Genomic DNA, 14994 nt, shown 5'->3' with positions numbered 1-14994 from the left:
GCGGTGGCCAGGACTGATGGGTGTACCAAATTTCATGAGTTTACACCCATGGAAACGACCTAAAAAATGGCCAAGTCTTGAGGAAAATTAATAATAATAATAAGGGGTGGCACGGTGGTGTAGTGGTTAGCACTGTCATCTCACAGCAAGAAGGTCCGGGTTCGAGCCCTGTGGCCGGCGAGGGCCTTTCTGTGCGGAGTTTGCATGTTCTCCCCATGTCCGCATGGGATTCCTCCGGGTGCTCCGGTTTCTCCCACAGTCCAAAGACATGCAGGTTAGGTTAACTGGTGACTCTAAATTGACCGTAGGTGTGAGTGTGAATGGTTGTCTGTGTCTATGTGTCAGCCCTGTGATGACCTGGCGACTTGTCCAGGGTGTACCCCGCCTTTCGCCCGTAGTCAGCTGGGATAGGCTCCAGCTTGCCTGCGACCCTGTAGAAGGATAAAGCGGCTAGAGATAATGAGATGAGATAATAAGAGGAAGAAAGAGTAATAATAAGAATCCTTAGGAAATCAATAGGGCCTTGCACCTTGGTGCAGTGCCCTCCAGTGGACAGTGGAGGCTGCGCGCCTCCAGTGCTCCAGCTCCAACCCTTGCATCAGTCCAAACATTCCAGGTCCCAGAGCAGAGAAGGTTATGACTCCGGGATTGTCAACTCAACTCACTAGTATGTTTTCTTTCTTCACTCATCCAACAACCAGAAGAAAACAATCTCTAGTCTTTATTGACTTTCACATAGAAAACTTGTTTGAACACAAGACTTAGGTTGGTTTATATTGGTTCTGTGGAGTTTTGTGAACCCTTGCTAGCTGCAGTAGTTCTCATCTCGTCTTCTGCCGCTTATCCGGGACCGGGTCGCGGAGGCAGCAGTCTAAGCATGGAAGCCCAAACTTCCCTTTCCCCAGACACCTCGGCCAGCTCCTCGGGAAGACCACCGAGGCGTTCCCAGGCCAGCCGAGAGACATAGTCCCTCCAGCGTGTCCTGAGTCTTCCCCGGGGCCTCCTCCCGGGGGGACATGCCTGGAACATCTCCCCAGGGAGGCGTCCAGGAGGCATCCGAAATATAATAGTTCTCAAAATCTCATAAATATTATTGTCCTGGAAAAAAAAAGATCAGTAAAATGGTGACCAGAATATTTAATTACATGGCCATATACTGCTTAACTTTATAGAGAGGAATTGTAGTTAGCAACACTGCTGTTTCTGCGTGGTGTGATTCCTTGGCGCTTACTTTGTTTCCCTTCATTGATCAACGTCATGCTGTTGTCTCATCCCAGTGAAGCTGCTACTGCCTACTGTATATTCTATAGTTAGCTGTTTGACAGTGAATACTCCAACAATGAAGTCAAACACACAATCACTAATTAACGCTCGAATACATGATCATACTGTATGCTCTCAGTCATTGATAAATCTAACTGTTCCATTTCTTTCCATCTCATTTGCTTGCGTGTTGGACTTCCTCCAGAACATCAGTCAGTTTGAACTGTTCGGTGACATGGCCACACCTCCAGACATTGTCTCTGTAAGTGAATCTCAGCACAACCCTCACCATCAACTCTGCTGTGTGTTCTGCCATTGCACCCTTGAATACCTCGACCCTGATGGTTCCACCTGAAGCCTTCACTTTTTTAAGTGCAGAATTTAGAGTGATCTAAATTCTTCTGTCTGTAATAATAATGCAAGAATATTCATCACTAATACGTGTTTAATATCATCTCTGCTAAGAATGCAGGGAAAAGCTAAACAGAAACACATGTCTACAGAATCAAATAATTCAACAATACGGTAGATATGCAAATTACCATGGGTGCCTAAATTAACTAAAAAGAAGGGAGAAACAAGAAATGGCTAACAAAGACAGTGAAGACAAACTGCTATTCATTAAACTTTAATGTAAGTGCTTCATGTATCTGAAACAAAAGCTTAAATCCAATGATAAGGGTCTCAATTAGTTAAATTAAAGATTATGGTGTGATAATAAAGATAAAGTCTCGTCTCATCTCGTCTCGTCTTCTTCCGCTTTATCCGGGACCGGGTCACGGAGGCAGCAGTCTAAGCAGGGAAGCCCAAACTTCCCTTTCCCCAGACACCTCGGCCAGCTCCTCGGGAAGAACACCGAGGCGTTCCCAGGCCAGCCGAGAGACATAGTCCCTCCAGCGTGTCCTGGGTCTTCCCCGGGGCCTCCTCCCGGGGGGACATGCCTGGAACACTTCCCCAGGGAGGCGTCCAGGAGGCATCCGAAAAAGATGCCCGAGCCACCTCAGCTGATTCCTCTCGATGTGGAGCAGCAGCGACTCTACTCCGAGCTCCTCCCGAGTGACTGTGCTTCTCACCCTATCTCTAAGGGAGCGCCCAGCCACCCTGTGAAGGAAACTCATTTCGGCCGCTTGTATCCGCGATCTTGTCCTTTCGGTCATTACCCAAAGCTCATGACCATAGGTGAGAGTCGGAACGTAGATCGACCGGTAAATTGAGAGCTTTGCCTTTTGGCTCAGCTCCTTCTTCACCACGACGGACCGGTAAAGCGACCGCATCACTGCGGAGGCTGCACCGATCCGCCTGTCGATCTCACGCTCCATCCTTCCCTCACTCGTGAACAAGATCCCGAGATACTTAAACTCCTCCACTTGAGGCAGAACTTCTCCACCAACCTGGAGAGGGCAAGCCACCCTTTTCCGGTCGAGAACCATGGCCTCGGACTTGGAGGTGCTGATTCTCATCCCAGCCGCTTCACACTCGACTGCAAACCGCCCCAGTGCATGCTGAAGGTCCTGGTTTGAAGAAGCCAACAGGACAACATCATCCGCAAAAAGCAGAGATGAAATCCTGTGGTTCCCAAACAGGATTCCTTCTGGCCCCTGGCTGCGCCTAGAAATTCTGTCCATAAAAATTATGAACAGAACCGGTGACAAAGGGCAGCCCTGCCGGAGTCCAACATGCACTGGGAACAGGTCTGACTTACTGCCGGCAATGCGAACCAGACTCCTGCTCCGTTCGTACAGGGACCGGACAGCCCTTAGCAAAGAGCCCCGAACCCCATACTCCTGAAGCACCCCCCACAGAATACTATGGGGGACACGGTCGAATGCCTTCTCCAGATCCACAAAGCACATGTGGACTGGTTGGGCAAACTCCCATGAACCCTCGAGCACCCTATGAAGGGTATAGAGCTGGTCCAGTGTTCCGCGACCAGGACGAAAACCGCATTGTTCCTCCTGGATCAGAGGTTCGACTATTGGTCGAATTCTCCTCTCCAGTACCCTGGAGTAAACCTTCCCTGGGAGGCTGAGAAGTGTGATTCCCCTATAATTGGGGCACACTCTCCGGTCCCCTTTCTTAAAAAGAGGGACCACCACCCCAGTCTGCCACTCCAGAGGCACTGTCCCTGACTGCCACACGATGTTGCAGAGGTGTGTCAACCAAGACAGCCCCACAACATCCAGAGACTTGAGATACTCAGGGCGGATCTCATCCACCCCCGGTGCCTTGCCACTGAGGAGCTTGCAAACCACCTCAGTGACTTTGGCTTGGGTAATGGACGAGTCCACCTCTGAGTCATCAGCCTCAGTCTCCTCAGTGGAAGACATGACGGTGGGATTGAGGAGATCCTCAAAGTATTCCTTCCACCACCCGACAATGTCCCCAGTCGAGGTCAACAGCTCCCCACCCGCACTGTAAACAGTGTTGGCAGAGTACTGCTTCCCCCTCCTGAGGCGCCGGATGGTTTGCCAGAATTTCTTCGAGGCCGACCGATAGTCCTTCTCCATGGCCTCCCCGAACTCCTCCCAGTTCCGAGTTTTTGCCTCCGCAACTGCCCGAGCTGCAGCATGCCTGGCCTGCCGATACCCGTCAGCTGCCTGGGGAGTCCTGGAGGTTAACATGGCCCGATAGGACTCCTTCTTCAGCTTGACGGCATCCCTTACTTCTGGTGTCCACCACCGGGTTCGGGGATTGCTGCCACGACAGGCACCAGAGACCTTGCGGCCACAGCTCCGAACAGCTGCGTCCACAATGGAGGTAGAGAACATGGTCCACTCAGACTCAATGTCCCCTGCCTCCCTCAGAAGCTGGGAAAAGCTCTCCCGGAGGTGGGAGTTAAAGACCTCCCCAACAGAGTGCTCGGCCAGACGTTCCCAGCAGACCCTCACCATACGTTTGGGCCTGCCAGGTCTGTCCAGCTTTCTCCTCCGCCAGCGGATCCAACTCACCACCAGGTGGTGATCAGTTGACAGCTCAGCCCCTCTCTTCACCCGAGTGTCCAAGACATAGGGCCGGAGATCAGATGAAACGACTACAAAGTCTATCATTGACCTCCGACCTAAGGTGTCCTGGTGCCACGTGCACTTATGGACACCCCTATGCTCGAACATGGTGTTCGTTATGGACAAACCGTGACTAGCACAGAAGTCCAATAACAAAACACCACTCGGGTTCAGATCGGGGAGGCCGTTCCTCCCAACCACACCCCTCCAGGTGTCACTGTCTTCTCCCACGTGAGCATTGAAGTCCCCCAGTAACACAATGGAGTCCCCAGTCTGAGCACTTCTCAGTACCTCTCCCAGGGACTCCAAGAAGGCCGGATACTCTATACTGCTATTTGGGCCGTAGGCACAAACAACAGCAAGAGCCCTCTCCCCAATCCGAAGGCGCAGAGAGGTGACCCTCTCGTTCACTGGGGTAAACTCCAACACATGGCGGCTGAGCTGGGGAGCTATAAGCAAGCCCACACCAGCCCGCCGCCACTCACCACAGGCGACTCCAGAGAAGTGGAGAGTCCAGCCCCTCTCGAGGAGCTGGGTTCCAGAGCCCAAGCTGTGCGTGGAGGTGAGCCCGACTATCTCTAGCCGGTACCTCTCAACCTCCCGCACAAGGTCAGGCTCTTTCCCCCCCAGCGAAGTGACATTCCATGTCCCAACAGCCAGCCGCTGTGTCCGGGGATCAGATCGTCGAGGCCCCTGCCTTCGACTGCCACCCAATCCACATTGCACCAGTCCCCTACTGCTACCTCTGTGGGTGGTGAACCCACAGGAGGTCGGGCCCACGTCACCTCTTCGGGCTGAGCCCGGCCGGGCCCCATGGGCAAAGGCCCGGCCACCAAGCGCTCGCATACGAGCCCCAACCCCGGGCCTGGCTCCAGGGTGGGGCCCCGGCTGCGTCATCCCGGGCGACGTCACGGTCCTCGGATTTTTCTCCATAGGGGTTTTGGTGAACTGCTCTTAGTCTGGCTTGTCACCTAGGACCTGTCTGCCTTGGGAAACCCTGACAGGGGCATAATGCCCCTGACAACATAGCTCCTAGGATCATTCAAGCACACAAACCCCTCCACCACAATAAGGTGGCAGTTCTAGGAGGGGTAAAGGTAAAGTAAAAAGCCAAAAGCTGGGTACAGGTCACATATAGGCAGATGTACAGAGGCAGAGAAGAAGAAGCTAGTACAGTGGTGCTTGAAAGTTTGTGAACCCTTTAGAATTTTCTGTATGCCATGATACACTTCCACAAACGTGTTGTGAAGATCAGACTTTGATAGATCCCTGTTCTTTAAATAAAACAGGGTGCCCACTCACACCTGATTGTCATCCCATTGATTGAAAACACCTGACTCTAATTTCACCTTCAAATTAACTGCTAACCCTAGAAATTCACATACTTTTGCCACTCACAGATATGTAATATTGGATCATTTTCCTCAATAAATAAATGACCAAGTATAATATTTTTGTTTCATTTGTTTAACTGGGTTCTCTTTATCTACTTTTAGGACTTGTGTGAAAATCTGATGATGTTTTTGATCATATTTATGCTGAAATATAGAAAATTCTAAAGGGTTCACAAACTTTCAAGCACCACTGTACTTCCATTTAGTGAAGGCTGAAGCTTACAAAGAGTCAATGCCAGATAAAATGATGTATTTGCCAGGTCATTGTTCTAGCAAATGGGAATAATCTGTGAGTTTATCACTCAACAATCTGCATGTTTATAACTCAAAAATCTGCGAGTTTTTAACTCAACAATCTGTGTTTATAACTCAACAAACTGCAAGTTTATAGCTCAACAATCTGTGAGTTTATAACTCAACAGTCTGCGAGTTTATAGCTCAACAGTCTGCCAGTTTATTGCTCAACGACCTGCGAGTTTATAACTCAACAACCTGCGAGTTTATAACTCAACAACCTGCGAGTTTATAACTCAACAACCTGCGAGTTTATAACTCAAAAATCTGCCAGTTTATAGCTCAACAACCTGCAAGTTTATAACTCAACAACCTGCGAGTTTATAACTCAACAATCTGTGAGTTTATAACTCAACAATCTGCGAGTTTATAACTCAACAACCTGCGAGTTTATAACTCAACAATCTGGGTGGGTTTCCCCAAAGCTTCTTAATGCTAAGAGCATCTTAATTAGGAGCGACAGTGTTCATTGTGATGCTTGCTGTACCATTTAACGATGATCTTTGTGCTGTGATGCTTTTGGGAAACTCACCCCTGCTCATTTATAACTCAATAATCTGCGAGCTTAGCACATCTACAGAGTTTTGATAGAGTACCCAAATCTTTATCATAAAAGTTCTAAATGCTACACTGAGCTGCTCTTCTATCAGGTCATTAGTATTCATTATTGTACTGAATTATAACAAAATGGATCTAATGGTCTGATTCGCAGATGCCCGCATCACCCGCTAATACCCTGGATCCTGCGCGACGACGACATCAGCGGCACCCTGAGCTCTTCACACACTTCAGCCCCCCTGCCGTGCCTTCAGGTAACACACAGTCCTCACACGTGTGAAAGTCAAAAGGCAAGAAGCATGTCATGAATAAATTAACTGCATTTGATGTGATTGGTATTATTGATTAAATTGCATTTCATAATGAAGCTTGCTACTTTATATCAAAGACATTCCATTCAAGTAAAATAACGATGGGGTGATGGGATGTGAAGAAGACTGACTGTTATCATCCCAAACTTGATTATTTTCCAATAACAGCTGATCTTCTCCCTCTCTTGGCCATCACTTCCATGTGTTTTGGTTCTGTCTGTCTTGTCTGTCCCCTGTCTCATCCTGTCCAACATTCCCCACAGGCTACATGACGATGGGTGCGGTGCAAGCGGCTCACTGGGCTCAGCAGTCCTTCGCAGCACCGGCAGCTCCACTGGCGTTTGGTGTTCAGGCTCCTCTGCAGGTTGCTCAGGTTCTTCCTGGAGGGCAGCCAGTGATCTGGGGCCAGGCCAATCTTTTCCACTCTCCCGGCCCAGGACAACAACAGTGGGCCTTCGTACCAGCCAGCGCCTTATTCCAAGGCCTGGTTCCTTTAGCGGCCGTGCGTCCTCGCATGTCTACACCATCCGCACCATCCTCAACCATCACCAGCCCTCAGCATGCAGCTGAATTCAGAGACGCCCCAAGCAGTAACCCTCTAGCAGAGGCGCCAGGCTCTCACGTACCGCCTGCTGACACTAGCGACCCACACCCGGAGATCGGAGGAGCCACACAGTCTGGTGAGAAGCAGGAAACAGAGGTCTGTAGTGGAGATCTTGATCTTTCCCACCTGAGTTTGACGCCAGGCTCATCATCTTCACCATCGCCATCTGCTGCAGAGTCTCGTGAGTAAGACAAACAAGAACTGCTTGTAATCTGGGTCAAGCAAATCACTCCTCGTGGACCAATTATCCATAACATACAATCCCATGATAATTTCAAGAAATCTCATTCACTCAAACATTACTGATTATTTCAGAACTAATTATAAACCCTGTAACAAGCATGGCTGAATGGATGGAATGGAAATGAGCCTGTTTTACTTTCCCACAGCTGCTACACCTGCTTCTCTGGAGGGAGACATGACCTTGACCTCAGACCCCCCTAAAGATCTCTCTGTCATGAGAACAGAGGACAATGAGAGCCATGTTAAAGAGCCTTCTCCCACAGAAGGAGCAGAGCAGAGCATCAGCCAAGCGGTGGCAGAGGAATTGGTAATTACTAGACCTTTATTTGGGTCATATTTACCTCCATCAACCTGTTTGTTTATTTGTTTGTCTGTTCCCAACGTAACTCAAAAAGTAATGAATGGATTTGGATGATATTTGGAGGAAAGGTGATCCATGGGCCAAGGAACAATTGGTTAGATTTTGATGCAAATCCAGATATACCTATATGCAGATCCAGGACTTTTTTGTTTTTGTCTCTTCCCAATGTAACTCAAAAAGTAGTGAATGGATTTGGATGAAATTTGGTGGACAGCTTTAGTATTATCCTAAGTTCATGTGACTTGATTTTGATGTTGATAATACTATATGTGGCTTGGTGGAGGTATACACTCTACTCACTCTACTCTACTGAGTGCCTTTCTAGTTTGGACTGTTTTTGCATCACATAAAGTACATAATATTGTTAAACCTAATTATTCCATCCACATTCACTGGATATGAGCAATGGCACACTCTGATTGGCTAATCTACTTCTAGGATATCAGCTCATATACCGTGAGTAGAGAAAAACAAAATGGCGGACCGTGTTACTGAACCAACCGAGGACGAAGTAAAAACTCTACTCGAAAACAAAACCCCAAAAAATAAAAAAAAATAAAAGCAACAAAATATAGAATAGAAATATTTGATGGTAAGAACATATCTTTTTTATTTTTCAAGAACAATTATTATTGCATTTTTCACAAATTGCTCCTGTCATTTCGCCAGTTTGTTTACATTCTATGCGGAAATTATTTTGTCGGACGTTTCGTATGAAGTTTTTATGTATCAAATTTGCAAAAAAAAAAGTGCTGTTTCTCAAAATCCAGTGAATGTGGAGAGAATAAAACAGTTATTCTACTCAATCTCATTGTACATGGATTATAGACAACTCAGCTATCAGCTCATGTATGACTCGATTTCGTGGAATAACTGCTAATTGTCTGACAGGAATAAAAGGCTAATATCCTGGACATTAAATCTGCTTGTCCTAAGTGTCCACGCTAGTGACTTGTCCATCCCTGTCTTAACTGAACTGACTCACTTTTTCCCATAATATTTTCTATTTCTATAATAACACATTTGCATAAAAATGTAGCAAAATTGTGTTCGTGTTTTAACAAGAAGCTCTCGTTTCTGTCCTCTGTCCCCCTCAGTGTTCCAGCTCCCACATCCCCAGCAGCTGTGAGACGACGGAACTGAACCCGACTCCAAACCAACCGGATGCTTAGGAAATCCCAGCTCAGCTCCACCCCTGTTCTGGGTCTGTACTTTTCTACTGTTCTGTTTCTTCTTCATTTAGTTATCATCCAAATTACACTACAGCAGCCAGAGTGCTGAAAGTAGACATTCTCAATTATCCAATCATGAACAGTCCAGTCACGGTGAGGCTGTTCCCAGTGTCGCCTCACATTCCTGTTCTCAGCTGAAGGAACCCAATGTGTAATTTTCTATATTTACATTACAGGCGTTTAGCAGACGCTCTTATCCAGAGCGATGTACAACATGCCCAGAGCAGCCTGGGGAGCAATTGGGGGTTTGGGTGCCTGGCTCAAGGGCACTTCAGCTATTCCTGCTGGTTCAGGGAATCAAACCGGCAACCTTTTGGTCCCAGTGCTGCTTCTCTTACCATTAGGCCATGGCTTAGAGTGTAGATTTGCTCAATGGACATAAAATTAGTGTTTAGATCCTCACACGATGATCACTTTAAACTTTCTCTCTCTCTCTCTCTCTCTCTGATTTTTCAGATGTTGTTGGGAAACTGGGGCCTGATTGATTTTTGTTAGCCAAATAATTCTCAGTTCTGTTTGTTCCCTAAACTTTTCTCGACAGTAATTTTACTGCACTGCACCAATCCTGGATCAACCTTTTTTCCCCCCCAGCTAATGCTAATTCTAATGAAAAAAACAACAATGACACATTGCTGTCATCTGCTGGTCACATGTTGCACTGCATCTGTTCTTGAGAAGGAGGAAGATGAGCTGGACACACTCTAATGTGATTAGTTTTACACACAGAGCGTGAAGGGTGTGTGTTTGACTAAGCCATTTGTTCCTGTGTTATTTTTGGGTCTCTAATTCGTACATTTTCTCTTTTTTGTCTCACTTTGGTCAGTTGCTGCCAGTTCTGGATCAGGATGCGAAGGAGGAAACGAGGATTCATAAAGCCGGAGTGGGGTGAATGGCTGCCTGGCTTTCTGAGTCTGGAGAATATTTACTTCATTAAATATGAAGACCTACAGTGTTACTCGAGAACTCTTGGATCGTTTTTGACTTGAACTGAAACACTCTGTTGTCTTTTTCTCTAAAATATCACAAACTATTTTTTTTTTGAAAAAGAGAGGTATTTTTGATTGAAAGCAACGCCCCTGATGGTATATTGTGAATTTTGGGTTTGCAAAGACAAAGGAGAAGCCTTGGACTTGAGAATTGAGTTTGAACTGGATTGAAATACTTATAATAATAATGATGATGATGATGATGATGATGATGTGTAATACAATCTGTATTGTGTAGTAAAACCCCAACACGGTCTCGCTGTATGTCCAAACAGGACATGGGTATTTACATCTGACATCACTGATGACCTTCAATAAAAGACAGTCCTGTGTGTGAGAAAATGGCCGATAATACACAACATGGCTTTGACTCTACATGCGGACCAAATCGTCTGCGTTATTTACAACGACATGCTTCGTTTTCACCATAAGACTCGATTCTCATTCAAGATTTTATACAAATCTTAGAAAATGAAAAAAAAGTTTTTTTTTTTTAAAGTCCATTGCTCTACTGTTCTGCTATGTGTGTGATTTTATTTTCGAATCCTTTGCCAAATATTGTTCGGTAAATAATGTGCAATCTTTGTGCCATTGCCGTGTTAAGCTTGATTTATACTTTGGAAGAAAGTGTTGCATCAGTTTGTGCATTAAACCTCCCTTTAAAGCATTTAATCTAGTCCTTTAAGGTTGAACAGCAAAGTGGAAGCATATAAGGGTTTGAGATATACATCTACCTGCTGTTTTCTGCAGCAGTTCTCTAATCAGCCGATCCTTTGATGCATAAAATCATGCAGATACAAATCAAGAGCTTCAGTTAATGTTCACTCACATCAAGCATCAGAACAGGAAAAATTGTGATCTCAAAGTGTGACTTTCTTTCACTGTGGCATGGGTGTTGGTTTGAGCCAGATGGAGCATGAAGGTTTGAATATTTCAGAAACTGCTGAGCTTTTTGGCCAGGAAGGATATAGTAACTCATATAATCACTCTTTACAACCGTGGTGAGCAGAAAAGCATCTCAGCTTGCAACAGTAGACAGAACACATTGGGTTCCAGTCCTGCAGCCAAGAACAGGAATCTTAGAATCAACAAGTTCCTGTTAAAGTGGCCAGTAATAATCACTGATGAATTCAGTCAGTTCTGTTCAGATGGATAAATCCGTTTTTATTTGGTCATGTAAACAAATCCAGTATCTGATTACAACCTGACTTGATTAACCTTATAAGTGTTTGACTACAGCATGAAAATCTTCAACACTCTTGCAAGCTAGTCTTAGTCATCTTTACAAGAAGAAAGCACAAGCAAGATTACAATGAAAATAAATTCATAATTTATTATAATTTATAACAAGCAAGATTACAATGAAATGAAAGTAAATATTCAGTATACTTATGAGTTTCATCAAGTAGACATGTCAAATTATGTTACAGACTGAAAAAAAAAATCTCTGATGGATTTGGTTTTGCCAGACCGCCCCATGTATAAAGCTGTATTCAATTAAAACTCATAACTCAGACTTTTATGAAAATCCGACTTGGAAAAACCAAAGAAAACACCTCCTCAGCTTGCTGAAAGTACTGACCACTCTTCCATGCAAAATTCCTTCAGTTGCAAGATGTTTGAGGGCTTTCTTGCATGTTCTGCCCTTTTCAAGTCTCCCCACAACTTTTCATTGGGGTTCAAATCTGGGCTTTGATGAAAAAGGCCATTCCACAACCCTCCATTTCTTCTTCCTGAGCCATTCCTAGGTTGTGTGCTTAGGATCATTATCTTGTTGAAAGGTCCACCTCCGATTCAGCTTCAACTTTTGAACAGATGGCCTCACATTATCTTCAAATGTTCTTTGAGATGATTCAGAATTCACAAGTGAATCAATCAATGCAAGCTTCCCAGTGCCTGAAGCAGCAAAGCAACCCCAAACCATAACATTTCCACCACCATGCTTCACAGTTGGTAAGAGGTTCTTCTCCTGAAAAGCCATCTTTGGTTTGAACGGCACATTTGATTCGTCTGTCCAGAGCACGTTATTCCAAAAGGCCTGGTCTTTGCCTATATGTTCATTGGCAAACTGTAGTCTTGCTTTAACATTCCTTTCAGACAGCAAAGGCTTTTCCCTGGTATGCCTCCCATGCAGGTCAAATTAGTCCAATCTCTTTCTGATTGTAGATGTTTGCACTTTCACACCAACAGTTGCAAGAGTTCACCAAAATCTGCAGGTCCAGTGATGAATTTTTGGGATTCTTGGAGGCTCTTGGGATGCTTTTGGGCTGAATTTGCTGCCAGACCTGGATAAATTGGCAGTTGTTTGAAATCTACACCATTTATAAATGATTTTCCTTAAAGTGGAATGATTTATTTCTAATAAAATCTTTTTAAATCCCTTGTCAGATTCATAGGCATCCACAGCCTTTTTTCTGAGGTCCTTAAAGAGCTCTTTAGATCTTGGTGTGATGACACCACACACTTCAATCCCAAAGAGACCACCAGACACTAGATATCAAGTTTAAATAAGATAGGTTCCACCTGCACCTCCACCTGCAGGAGGTTCTAATCAATAGCATCTCATCTGGAACACCTGAGTCTATCCATCTATCCATCCATCATCCATAACTGCTTATCCTGTGCAGGGTCGCAGGCACGCTGGATCCTATCCCAGCTGACTACAGGCGAGAGGCGGGATACACCCTGGATAAGTCGCCAGGTCATCACAGGGCTGACACAGAGACAAACAACCATTCATATTCACACCTACGGTCAATTTAGAGCCACCAGTTAACCTAACCTGCATGTCTTTGGACTGTGGGGGAAACGGGAGCACCCGGAGGAAACCCACGCAGACATGGAGAGAAAATGCAAACTCCACACAGAAAGGCCCCTACTGGCCACTGGGCTCAAACCCAGAACCTTCTTGCTGTGAAGCAACAGTGCCAACCACTACACCACCCACACCTGAATCTAATTTTATGGAATTGAAAGTGCAGTAAATGTAACGGTGGACTTAATTTTTCCAGGGTGTCCTTACTTTTTTTGACTGATTTTTTTTTTTTAAAGTAAATGAAGAAAATGTCTACAAAATGTCATTTTGATGTGTCGTTTGTTGGAGTATAGCACCTTCATCTGTCGGCGTTGTATCAAAGAGAGGGAAATGTTTGCTTGTTTAAAGGAGAACTGAAGGCAAATTTTTTATCAAAATTCTATTTATCTCATTTTATTAATTATAGGAATGTATTTTTGATAGCTATTTTGCCACTGCTATAGCAAGTTATGAGTGTTTGAAATATGTTATGTAACATATCAGTCCATATGTCAAAGCAATGGCCAAATACAAAGCCACTGGGGTTCAACAGGCTAGTCCAAAGCCCAACTAGATTGGGGAGGGTTGTGTCAGGAAGGGAATCCGGTCTAAAACCTATGTGAAACAGATTCGCTGTGGTGACCCTGAACATACGAGCAGGCGAAAGAAGAAGAAGATTGTTTATGTATGCAGTAATATAGTAGTACATTTTATTTTAGCTCTCATGGAATGATTGGGACAAGAGAACAGAATGAAACATTAATGATTGGAGAAAATATTTCTGTCTAACCACCAGTTAATGAAAATTAAAATACGTTGGCAGTCAAAATGTGTTAACCATCCTGTATGAAGATTTTTGGTTCAAGAAATGGCCCAGAATTAAATTGGCAAGAATTAGAAATACAGTACCAGTCAAAAGTTTGGACACGCCTTCGAATTCAATGATATTTCTTTATTTTTATGACTTAAAAGTCACTTCCTGTCTTAAAGTAATGATGGATGTCGTTTCTCTTTACTTAGTTGAGCGATTCTTGATATAATATGGATTACTACAGTTGTGGATGGAATAGGGCTATTTACTGGATTTTTTAGCATATGCAGCTGCAGGCTAAGCCGGATGATTTAGCTCAGCCGGATGAGCCTATGTGAGCACACGTTGTCCATCCACAACTTAATCGCTACTCCTCCTATGGGATTGATCATATTTTGATCAAACTCCCATACAATTTTCCCCAGGTGGGTGTGCATAAAAGTTGTCAAGACAGTGATGCCACCTGTCATATTTGCCTCTTAGCTGGTATCAGCTCCAACCTCATTGAGGCTGTTTGATCTCAAATGCATTAAGAAGGCAAGAAACTCATCCACTAATTAACTTTTGGTGAGGCACAGCTGTTAATTGAAAAGCATTCCAGGTGACTACCTCATGAAGCTGGTTAAGATAATGCCAATAGTGTGCAAAGCATCATCAAGGTAAACGCTGGATACGTTTAACACTATTTTATTTGCCATATAATTCCATATGTGTACCAGATGTTATTTCATCATTTTGATGTCTTCTGTATTGTTCTACAATGTAGAAAATGCAAAATCCAGAAAAGGAAATACCTGTGAACAAGTAGAGTAGGGATGCACAAACATCTGACCGGTACTTTAATTAAAAACAACATCATAGATTAAGTGTGACACTTGATACTGTCACTGTTTAATCTCATTTAACAGGAACTGCTTCATCAAACAAATCCACTCGCCTAAATACATGCACTTGTTTTTTTTTTCCTTTCCAACCTCCCAGAGGGTGATGAAGAAATCTTTCAGTAGAAAAATGTACAGATTTAATGAACAACTTGTTTACTCATTCATTTATTTTTCATTTTTAATTACAAAAAGCTTCCATGTTTTCATAAATCCTCTGACTGGCTGTGTGTGATCCTGTAAAGAAAGTCTAAAGAAAT

At 44.6% G+C, this 14994-nt stretch overlaps 1 protein-coding gene across 1 annotated transcript in view; it reads left to right on the top strand.

Annotated features, from left to right (window-relative positions):
* c8b (complement component 8, beta polypeptide) overlaps nucleotides 1-14994 on the top strand; it is an 81319-nt gene that overhangs the window by 45039 nt on the left and 21286 nt on the right. Inside the window, exons 9-13 of the mRNA XM_060920450.1 lie at nucleotides 1469-1525; nucleotides 6666-6765; nucleotides 7086-7607; nucleotides 7816-7976; nucleotides 9128-9196. Coding sequence (XP_060776433.1) covers nucleotides 1469-1525; nucleotides 6666-6765; nucleotides 7086-7607; nucleotides 7816-7976; nucleotides 9128-9196 — 909 coding nt within the window. The remainder of the gene's footprint in view (nucleotides 1-1468; nucleotides 1526-6665; nucleotides 6766-7085; nucleotides 7608-7815; nucleotides 7977-9127; nucleotides 9197-14994) is intronic.

Source organism: Neoarius graeffei, chromosome 1, assembly GCF_027579695.1.
Source record: "Neoarius graeffei isolate fNeoGra1 chromosome 1, fNeoGra1.pri, whole genome shotgun sequence".
Lineage (NCBI taxonomy): Eukaryota > Metazoa > Chordata > Actinopteri > Siluriformes > Ariidae > Neoarius > Neoarius graeffei.
This window is presented reverse-complemented; position numbering and strand designations above follow the sequence as displayed.